The sequence below is a fragment of the Tupaia chinensis genome, unplaced genomic scaffold (genome assembly GCF_000334495.1).
Source record: "Tupaia chinensis unplaced genomic scaffold, TupChi_1.0 Scaffold000119_2, whole genome shotgun sequence".
Lineage (NCBI taxonomy): Eukaryota > Metazoa > Chordata > Mammalia > Scandentia > Tupaiidae > Tupaia > Tupaia belangeri.
The window spans coordinates 4,271,060-4,281,208 of record NW_006159586.1 but is presented as its reverse complement, the minus strand read 5'-3'; the positions used below and the strand labels follow the sequence as shown (position 1 = coordinate 4,281,208).

The window sequence follows — 10,149 nt, the reverse complement described above, 5'->3', positions numbered from 1 at the left end:
CACGCAGCAGCACAAGCAACAGCAGCAGCAGCAGCAGCAGCAGCAGCAGATCAAAAGGTCAGCTCGGATGTGTGGTGAGTGTGAGGCGTGTCGGCGCACTGAGGACTGTGGCCACTGTGACTTCTGCAGAGACATGAAGAAGTTCGGGGGCCCCAACAAGATCCGACAGAAGTGCCGGCTACGCCAGTGCCAGCTCCGGGCCCGGGTGAGCATGGGCAGAGCTGGGCAGGATCAGGTTGGGGGTGGAGGGAGTGGGTCCAGAAAGGGCTGACTAAAGCTAGACTTGGGTGGGCCAGGTGGCATGGGGCTTGATTATATCCAGAATGGTGGGAAGGGGGCTGGCATGTCCAGATTTATAGGGCATGACCAGGTATGCTGGGCTAGCAGGAAATGCGCCCCCCAAATCCTGTGTGGGCAGGGTGGGGCCAGGTGTTCTAGGTGGTCAGGCAGGGCTGAGTATATCCTGATGGTAAAGGATATGGGGCAAATGTGTCTGGAGAGTCTAGGCTAACTGGGCAGGGCTAGGGCAGGGCCACCCTCCATCCATCTGGGGCTGACCAGGGCCTTCCTCCTGCCGGCACAGGAATCCTACAAGTACTTCCCTTCCTCGGTGAGTCCAGCCCCCCAGGGCAGGGTGGGGCATGCGGGCAGGGCGGTTAGGGCCAGTCCTGAGATTCTGCCCCGCAGCTCTCGCCGGTGACACCCTCAGAGTCCCTGCCAAGGCCCCGCCGGCCACTGCCCACCCAACAGCAGCCACAGCCATCACAGAAGCTGGGGCGCATCCGTGAGGACGAGGGGACGGTAGTATCATCAGCAGTCAAGGAGCCACCTGAGGCTACAGCCACACCTGAGCCACTCTCGGATGAGGACCTACCATTAGACCCTGACCTGTACCAGGACTTCTGTGCAGGAGCCTTTGATGACCATAGCCTGGTGAGCAGGCAGGAGCATCCCATAGGGGAAGGGTAGAAGTTACAGAAGCGGAGAGTATCCCCAATGAAAGAAGGCAGAGGATATGGAAGACTGATTTGGGAAGTGAGTGTGTGGTGAGGTTGCCCTGAGTAGGGCACCTGGGTCAGTGCACTCCCTGCTTGTAGCCCTGGATGAGCGACACAGAAGAGTCCCCATTCCTGGATCCTGCGCTGCGGAAGAGGGCAGTAAAAGTTAAGCATGTGAAGCGTCGAGAGAAAAAGTCTGAGAAGAAGGTGATGGAGAGGGTAAATGGGTGTGGGAAGGCAAAGGGTGGAATGGGGGTGGGGAGAAGCAGAGGTCAGGGCTGAATGGGACAAGAACCAGGAAGAGTTGGAATGGAGGGGAAGACAGGATCTAGGGCTAGCTTCAGCTCCACCCTGACCAGACCCGTCTTGTCCCCACAGAAGGAAGAGAGATACAAACGGCACCGGCAGAAACAGAAGCACAAGGACAAATGGAAACACCCAGAGAGGGCTGATGTCAAGGACCCCGCCTCACTACCACAGTGTCTGGGGCCTGGCTGTGTGCGTGCTGCCCAGCCTGGTTCCAAGTATTGCTCAGATGACTGTGGCATGAAGCTGGCAGCCAAGTGAGTCATTCATGGGGGCTTAAAGAGAGCAGGACTATGGGGTAGGGCACAACCAGAGCCCCCTCTGTATCTATTTGTCAGTTACATAGCTCCCATTCAGTCAACCAAATACCCACCTATTCATCTATCAACCATCTATCCACTTGCCCATTCTCCCACTCTTCAGTCACCTATCCATGCATCCATCTTCCATCTTTCCAGTCTCCTGTTATCCTTTCACCATTTATTCAATTGTTCATTTGCCATGCTTATATTACCCCACTTAATTATTTTGTCACTTGCCACCTTCCCTGCCGGTACCTGCTCACTGCCTTTCTGCAGCCGCATCTACGAGATCCTCCCCCAGCGCATTCAGCAGTGGCAGCAGAGTCCTTGCATTGCTGAAGAGCATGGCAAGAAGCTGCTCGAACGCATTCGCCGTGAGCAGCAGAGTGCCCGCACACGCCTTCAAGAAATGGAGCGCCGCTTCCATGAGCTTGAGGCCATTATTCTGCGTGCCAAACAGCAGGCAGTGCGTGAGGATGAAGAGGTGAGCCAGTAGGAGCACAGCAGGGCAGGGCCCACTATGTGGTCCTTCTTGGTCTTATTTTTCCTTCCACCTCATACAGAGCAATGAGGGTGACAGTGATGACACCGACCTGCAGATCTTTTGTGTCTCCTGTGGGCACCCTATCAACCCACGTGTTGCCTTGCGTCACATGGAGCGCTGCTACGCCAAGGTCAGGGTGTCAGCCTGAGGGGTTGGACAGTGTGTGAACTTCATTGGGCCTGTGGGACCAGATTTATTGTCTGGGTGGTGTCTTGGGAGGGTGTACAGCACACATCCACAGTTCTCTCCATTTGTGCTCATTCCTCCAGTATGAGAGCCAGACGTCCTTTGGGTCCATGTACCCCACACGCATTGAAGGGTGAGTGAGAGTGCCATATAGAGTTAGAGCCATGTGCACTAAGGGGAGTTGAGGCTGGGGTCAGGAGTAGAACGTATGTAGAGTTGGGGCAGGATATGGGCAGGGGCAAGGATAGGTGGGCTTCCTTCTTTTCCCTCCACTACCCTTTCTCTTCCAAACTTCCAGGGCCACACGACTCTTCTGTGATGTCTACAATCCTCAGAGCAAAACATACTGTAAACGGCTTCAGGTGCTGTGTCCCGAGCACTCACGGGACCCCAAAGTAAGTTTTTCCCTCAGCTCTTATCCATCTACCCTTCTTCTCTGTACTGTCTCACATTCATCCTATCTTTCTTCACCCCTCCTTCCTTCTTGTTCTAATCCATTTTTAAGTTGCTAACAATACCACACCAAATAATTTGTAAAGAATAGAGGTTTGTATTAGCTCATGATTTCAAAGGGCCATGATTAGGAGCCATGTCTGTTGTTGGTGGGGACTCTGCAGAATCACAAGGCAGCATAGAGCATCATATGCTGAGAGCTTGCATGTGTCCTTGTCTGTCTCTGTGTCTCATTCCTGTTCCTAATAAACCTACTAGGATTCAATCAAGGGTCCCACCCTGATGACCTAATCACTCCCCCCAAACCTCCACCTTTTAACACATAGATTAATCCTCTTAATCCTGTCACAACCACATTTTTTTGTTTTAAAGAATAACCTTTTACTTATTTTTCAGTTTGCTACAGGGCACATACATGCTCATCAGAGAGAGAGAAAGTGAGAAAGCAAGCCGCCAGGTCCAGGACTCTTTAACTGTAGTCAGCCACGTGGGAGTTCAGTGCCTTAACCACCATGCCACCTGCTGGCCCCACACAATCAAATTTAATATTTGAAGTTTAGGGGGAGGACACATCAAACCATGGCACTTTCCTTTTCTCTACCTGACCACTTCTATTCTTCCCACTCTCTACTTTATCAACCATTTTTCCTTTTATCATCACCTATTCCTCCATCTCTTTGCCTCTAAACCCTCTACTCTTCCCTTTACCCATGCCTCTTCACTCTCCCTGAACTCTATTCCTTCCCTCCATGGGCACCCTCCCTGATCTCCTCCCTAATCACCCCTCAACCACCTCTGGTTTCCCTGCAGGTGCCAGCTGACGAGGTGTGTGGTTGCCCCCTTGTTCGTGATGTCTTTGAGCTCACAGGTGACTTCTGCCGCTTGCCCAAGCGCCAGTGCAATCGCCATTACTGCTGGGAGAAACTGAGGCGTGCTGAAGTGGATTTGGAGCGCGTGCGTGTGGTAGGTTTTGATACTGGATGTGGCTGGGTCCAGGCAGGACTTAAGAGGCCCTTCTTATGGCTCCTTATGTTTTCTGGGCAGTGGTACAAACTTGATGAGCTGTTTGAGCAGGAGCGCAATGTACGCACAGCCATGACAAACCGGGCAGGATTACTCGCCCTGATGCTGCACCAAACAATCCAACATGACCCACTCACTACCGACCTGCGCTCCAGTGCTGATCGCTGAGCCTCCTGGCCCAGACCACCTCACACCTGGCATTCCAGATGGGGGAGCTGCCCTCACCCCATGTTTGTTCCTCCATTTGGTTCTTCCAGTTTCTTCACTGTCGAGTTTCTCCTTGTGCCCACCCACCATTTGACTACCCACTTGCCCTTACCAGAGGGTCTCAGATTCCCTCTGTCTAGTTCTCCATTTCTTGTTTTGGGTGGGACTACGAAGTCTACTCACTCGTTGCCTCCTCTCTTCCTGGGTTTTGTTAATAAAATTTTGAAGAACTAAGAAAGATAACTCCTCTGGCTTCTACACTTGCTCCGTTGCAACTGTGTTCATATAGCCCTGGATAAGATGGGCCTTGGCACACCTGTACTCAAGAGAGGGGTAATATATGTGTAGGTTAAGTATACAGTTGGCATCTACTTTTTGACACTGGATGACATACTCTGCATCTCACTTTGGGACAGTCAGTGTACAGCCAGCACTTATTCAGTGTATGTCTGATTTACCACTCCTGTGTGAGTAAATATTCTCCAGACTAGAGGTGAAATCGGTGATAGACACAAGGATCTACTACTTCACAAACGTTACTTTTGGGGCGTGTATTCAACGGGAGCCCACTCTGCAGGGAACCTCACCGGCTCTCCTAGTCGGGCACAGCATGGCCCTTGGAGAAGAAACACGCCTTCCCTTCACGCTTCTGTTTATCTACAGCGCGGCACCGCCCCCTTCCCCAGTTCCCACGGAAGGAGCACTGGCCTGCCCTCGGCGTTAGCGCTCATTGTCTCCCAGCGCTCCTGCAGCTGTTCGGAGCGAAGGAGAGAGGGGGATGCAGTAGCTCTAGGGTAGACGTTCTGAGGGACTTGAGAGCACCGGCATGAACTTGGCGAGAAGCAGGAACGATGTGTATATGCGCAACCAAAGTCTTCGCTATGTACGCAGGTTACTCTGTAGGGATGGCTGGAGGGAACGCAAAGCGCAGGCGTAGCTCCTACCGTCCCGCCTCCTCGAGAGAGCGCAGGCGCGAACTAGATGGGCGGGATCTCAGGACAAGGCCGCTGAGGTCTCTTGCAGAGGTGCGAGCTGCGATTGGACATTAATGCGCAGGCGCATCAGGTCCCCAGCGCGGGAGGAGGGTGTGCTCGCCGCTGCGGGACGTCAGTACGCAGGCGCGGGAGCCTCCCCATTAAGGGCACGCTCTGTCGAGGCATTAACGCGCAGGTGTCTCGCCGGGGGTGGAACCCAAAGGCAGGCAGCGGATATCCGGTTCCTGGAGCAACGAACGGCCGCGGAGGCGACAGCTAACGCTTCGGAGGAGGCGGCTGCGGAGGAGGAAGAAGAGTAGGGCAAGGCGGGAGGTGCAGGCCGGACCCTCACCATGGGTGTCTTGGCCTAGAGCAGCGGAAGCTACCGGCCTGGTGCCAAGCTGGTGAGACAGCGTTGGGGGTGGAAGTGGAGAGCGTTCAAGCGGAGGATGGGGAGGAATTGAGCCTCGGAGCGCTGACGGGGAGGAATGAAGGGCCCTCAGACCGTTGAGGGGAAGGAATGGCGGCGTCGGAATATTGAAGGGTAGGAATAGGGGGATTTAGGCAGAAGGCGGGAAGGAATAGGGTTCCGACGCTGACAGGTGGGAGTGACGGGATCCTGAGACTAGGACGGAAAGGAATGGGGGTGAACAGAGCGCAAAGGGGAGACGTCGGGGCCTCGCAAGGTGCGGAGAGAGAAATAGGGATTTAGAACGGTGAGAGGAGGAAATGCCTTCAGAACGATGACAGAGAGAAATGAGGGCGTTGGAATGCTCAAAAGGAGGAATAGGGGACTCGTGGACGATGAGGAGTAATTAGTTACAACACTGCAAGTTAGGGATGGCATGATCCTGGGACAAGAACCCAGAGGAAGGGGAAGAATTACAACATGGAGGGAGAAATAAGGGTTCTGAAAGTGGTAGACAGGACTGGTGGTCGATAACGTTGAAAGGGAGAAGTGGGGAACTTTTGAACTGTAGAGGAGGAGCCCAGGAAGATTTAGGGGTGAGACTGGGGAAGGACACTGAGGGTGAGGGAAAACAAGAGGGGAAAGCTCTTCATCTGAGGAAGGAGCAGCATGGAAAGCTGGGCTGAGGACTAGAAAGAACGAAGGACTGTTAAAGCCAGGGATATGGATGAGTTTTAAGTTGCTAACAATACCACACCACACCAAATAATTTGTAAAGAATATTGTATTAGCTCATGATTTCAAAGGGCCATGATTAGGAGCCATGTCTGTTGTTGGTGGGGACTCTGCAGAATCACAAGGCAGCATAGAGCATCATATGCTGAGAGCTTGCATGTGTCCTTGTCTGTCTCTGTGTCTCATTCCTGTTCCTAATAAACCTACTAGGATTCAATCAAGGGTCCCACCCTGATGACCTAATCACTCCCCCCAAACCTCCACCTTTTAACACATAGATTAATCCTCTTAATCCTGTCACAACCACATTTTTTTGTTTTAAAGAATAACCTTTTACTTATTTTTCAGTTTGCTACAGGGCACATACATGCTCATCAGAGAGAGAGAAAGTGAGAAAGCAAGCCGCCAGGTCCAGGACTCTTTAACTGTAGTCAGCCACGTGGGAGTTCAGTGCCTTAACCACCATGCCACCTGCTGGCCCCACACAATCAAATTTAATATTTGAAGTTTAGGGGGAGGACACATCAAACCATGGCACTTTCCTTTTCTCTACCTGACCACTTCTATTCTTCCCACTCTCTACTTTATCAACCATTTTTCCTTTTATCATCACCTATTCCTCCATCTCTTTGCCTCTAAACCCTCTACTCTTCCCTTTACCCATGCCTCTTCACTCTCCCTGAACTCTATTCCTTCTCTCCATGGGCACCCTCCCTGATCTCCTCCCTAATCACCCCTCAACCACCTCTGGTTTCCCTGCAGGTGCCAGCTGACGAGGTGTGTGGTTGCCCCCTTGTTCGTGATGTCTTTGAGCTCACAGGTGACTTCTGCCGCTTGCCCAAGCGCCAGTGCAATCGCCATTACTGCTGGGAGAAACTGAGGCGTGCTGAAGTGGATTTGGAGCGCGTGCGTGTGGTAGGTTTTGATACTGGATGTGGCTGGGTCCAGGCAGGACTTAAGAGGCCCTTCTTATGGCTCCTTATGTTTTCTGGGCAGTGGTACAAACTTGATGAGCTGTTTGAGCAGGAGCGCAATGTACGCACAGCCATGACAAACCGGGCAGGATTACTCGCCCTGATGCTGCACCAAACAATCCAACATGACCCACTCACTACCGACCTGCGCTCCAGTGCTGATCGCTGAGCCTCCTGGCCCAGACCACCTCACACCTGGCATTCCAGATGGGGGAGCTGCCCTCACCCCATGTTTGTTCCTCCATTTGGTTCTTCCAGTTTCTTCACTGTCGAGTTTCTCCTTGTGCCCACCCACCATTTGACTACCCACTTGCCCTTACCAGAGGGTCTCAGATTCCCTCTGTCTAGTTCTCCATTTCTTGTTTTGGGTGGGACTACGAAGTCTACTCACTCGTTGCCTCCTCTCTTCCTGGGTTTTGTTAATAAAATTTTGAAGAACTAAGAAAGATAACTCCTCTGGCTTCTACACTTGCTCCGTTGCAACTGTGTTCATATAGCCCTGGATAAGATGGGCCTTGGCACACCTGTACTCAAGAGAGGGGTAATATATGTGTAGGTTAAGTATACAGTTGGCATCTACTTTTTGACACTGGATGACATACTCTGCATCTCACTTTGGGACAGTCAGTGTACAGCCAGCACTTATTCAGTGTATGTCTGATTTACCACTCCTGTGTGAGTAAATATTCTCCAGACTAGAGGTGAAATCGGTGATAGACACAAGGATCTACTACTTCACAAACGTTACTTTTGGGGCGTGTATTCAACGGGAGCCCACTCTGCAGGGAACCTCACCGGCTCTCCTAGTCGGGCACAGCATGGCCCTTGGAGAAGAAACACGCCTTCCCTTCACGCTTCTGTTTATCTACAGCGCGGCACCGCCCCCTTCCCCAGTTCCCACGGAAGGAGCACTGGCCTGCCCTCGGCGTTAGCGCTCATTGTCTCCCAGCGCTCCTGCAGCTGTTCGGAGCGAAGGAGAGAGGGGGATGCAGTAGCTCTAGGGTAGACGTTCTGAGGGACTTGAGAGCACCGGCATGAACTTGGCGAGAAGCAGGAACGATGTGTATATGCGCAACCAAAGTCTTCGCTATGTACGCAGGTTACTCTGTAGGGATGGCTGGAGGGAACGCAAAGCGCAGGCGTAGCTCCTACCGTCCCGCCTCCTCGAGAGAGCGCAGGCGCGAACTAGATGGGCGGGATCTCAGGACAAGGCCGCTGAGGTCTCTTGCAGAGGTGCGAGCTGCGATTGGACATTAATGCGCAGGCGCATCAGGTCCCCAGCGCGGGAGGAGGGTGTGCTCGCCGCTGCGGGACGTCAGTACGCAGGCGCGGGAGCCTCCCCATTAAGGGCACGCTCTGTCGAGGCATTAACGCGCAGGTGTCTCGCCGGGGGTGGAACCCAAAGGCAGGCAGCGGATATCCGGTTCCTGGAGCAACGAACGGCCGCGGAGGCGACAGCTAACGCTTCGGAGGAGGCGGCTGCGGAGGAGGAAGAAGAGTAGGGCAAGGCGGGAGGTGCAGGCCGGACCCTCACCATGGGTGTCTTGGCCTAGAGCAGCGGAAGCTACCGGCCTGGTGCCAAGCTGGTGAGACAGCGTTGGGGGTGGAAGTGGAGAGCGTTCAAGCGGAGGATGGGGAGGAATTGAGCCTCGGAGCGCTGACGGGGAGGAATGAAGGGCCCTCAGACCGTTGAGGGGAAGGAATGGCGGCGTCGGAATATTGAAGGGTAGGAATAGGGGGATTTAGGCAGAAGGCGGGAAGGAATAGGGTTCCGACGCTGACAGGTGGGAGTGACGGGATCCTGAGACTAGGACGGAAAGGAATGGGGGTGAACAGAGCGCAAAGGGGAGACGTCGGGGCCTCGCAAGGTGCGGAGAGAGAAATAGGGATTTAGAACGGTGAGAGGAGGAAATGCCTTCAGAACGATGACAGAGAGAAATGAGGGCGTTGGAATGCTCAAAAGGAGGAATAGGGGACTCGTGGACGATGAGGAGTAATTAGTTACAACACTGCAAGTTAGGGATGGCATGATCCTGGGACAAGAACCCAGAGGAAGGGGAAGAATTACAACATGGAGGGAGAAATAAGGGTTCTGAAAGTGGTAGACAGGACTGGTGGTCGATAACGTTGAAAGGGAGAAGTGGGGAACTTTTGAACTGTAGAGGAGGAGCCCAGGAAGATTTAGGGGTGAGACTGGGGAAGGACACTGAGGGTGAGGGAAAACAAGAGGGGAAAGCTCTTCATCTGAGGAAGGAGCAGCATGGAAAGCTGGGCTGAGGACTAGAAAGAACGAAGGACTGTTAAAGCCAGGGATATGGATGAGTTGGAACTGTCTCAGAGGATGTGGAAGTCGAGGTCATAATACAGACACAGCAGAAGAAGAAGACATCAGAGGAAGAGAATGGGACAATTAAATCACTGGTGGGGAGAAATTGGGACTCTTAGGTCAAGGAAGGGAGGAGAATGGGAAGTCAGAACACTGATGTAGAGTATTGAGGACATGAGCATTAGGGCCTCTTGGGCTGAGGATGGAGAGTTTGGGAGTCTCAGGTGACAAAAAGGAAAGATAGGGATCCTTAAATTAAGGAAGAATGAAGGGGAAGAATCAAAGCATCTTGGGTTGGAAATGGGGAGAAATGATGGGTTCCCAGTCTGAGGATAGGGGATTAGGACACATGTGGAACTGAGACACTAAGATTGAGGATGGGGAGCAGTGGAAGCTTCCAGGTCAGAAGAAGGAGGGATGAAGAGTTCTGGGTTTGGGACCAGCAGTTAGTGTAATGGCTATGTCACTGGACTCCCACGTAGTCGACCGTGGTTGGCTTCCCGGACCTGGTGGCTTAAAACTCACGCCGGGCGTGTGTGCGGGCCTGCCCAAGATCCCGAGAGGAGAGTGGAGGAGAAGGGATTGTGGCGTGGCCATACCCCTTGAAGGGTGATTTCTCGCTTTCTGTCTCTCTGTCTGTATCTGTCTGGCAAGCGCATGCGCCCTATAGCAAAAATCTCTCAAAAAAAAAAAAAAAAAAAAGGGTCCCTGG

At 53.0% G+C, this 10,149-nt stretch overlaps 3 protein-coding genes across 16 annotated transcripts in view; all 3 read left to right on the top strand.

Moving 5' to 3' along the window:
- The window catches only part of LOC102484839 (CXXC-type zinc finger protein 1), a 6,181-nt gene extending 2,181 nt beyond the window's left edge, over nt 1-4,000 (top strand). The window contains exons 6-16 of the mRNA XM_027770290.1: nt 20-205; nt 584-610; nt 688-933; nt 1,098-1,217; nt 1,377-1,561; nt 1,883-2,090; nt 2,170-2,280; nt 2,420-2,469; nt 2,635-2,731; nt 3,600-3,752; nt 3,834-4,000. Coding sequence (XP_027626091.1) covers nt 20-205; nt 584-610; nt 688-933; nt 1,098-1,217; nt 1,377-1,561; nt 1,883-2,090; nt 2,170-2,280; nt 2,420-2,469; nt 2,635-2,731; nt 3,600-3,752; nt 3,834-3,980 — 1,530 coding nt within the window. The 3' untranslated portion in view covers nt 3,981-4,000. The remainder of the gene's footprint in view (nt 1-19; nt 206-583; nt 611-687; nt 934-1,097; nt 1,218-1,376; nt 1,562-1,882; nt 2,091-2,169; nt 2,281-2,419; nt 2,470-2,634; nt 2,732-3,599; nt 3,753-3,833) is intronic.
- Nucleotides 4,001-5,067: 1,067 nt separating this feature from the next.
- Nucleotides 5,068-7,300, top strand: LOC102484410 (CXXC-type zinc finger protein 1). Its single transcript, XM_027770289.1, has 3 exons — nt 5,068-5,309; nt 6,878-7,052; nt 7,134-7,300. Exons 1-3 carry the CDS (start codon nt 5,068-5,070, stop codon nt 7,278-7,280), a joined length of 564 nt encoding a protein of 187 aa, XP_027626090.1. The 3' UTR covers nt 7,281-7,300.
- A 1,149-nt stretch (nt 7,301-8,449) lies between these two features.
- The window catches only part of MBD1 (methyl-CpG binding domain protein 1), a 17,040-nt gene continuing 15,340 nt past the window's right edge, over nt 8,450-10,149 (top strand). For 3 of the 14 annotated variants that reach the window (XM_027770278.1, XM_027770277.1, XM_027770275.1), the window contains exon 1: nt 8,453-8,697. The gene's annotated coding sequence lies outside the window, so the exon portion shown is untranslated. Of the gene's footprint in view, nt 8,698-10,149 lie in introns of all 14 variants that reach the window. The other 11 variants (XM_027770285.1, XM_027770284.1, XM_027770280.1 and 8 more) reach the window with 10 other exon arrangements.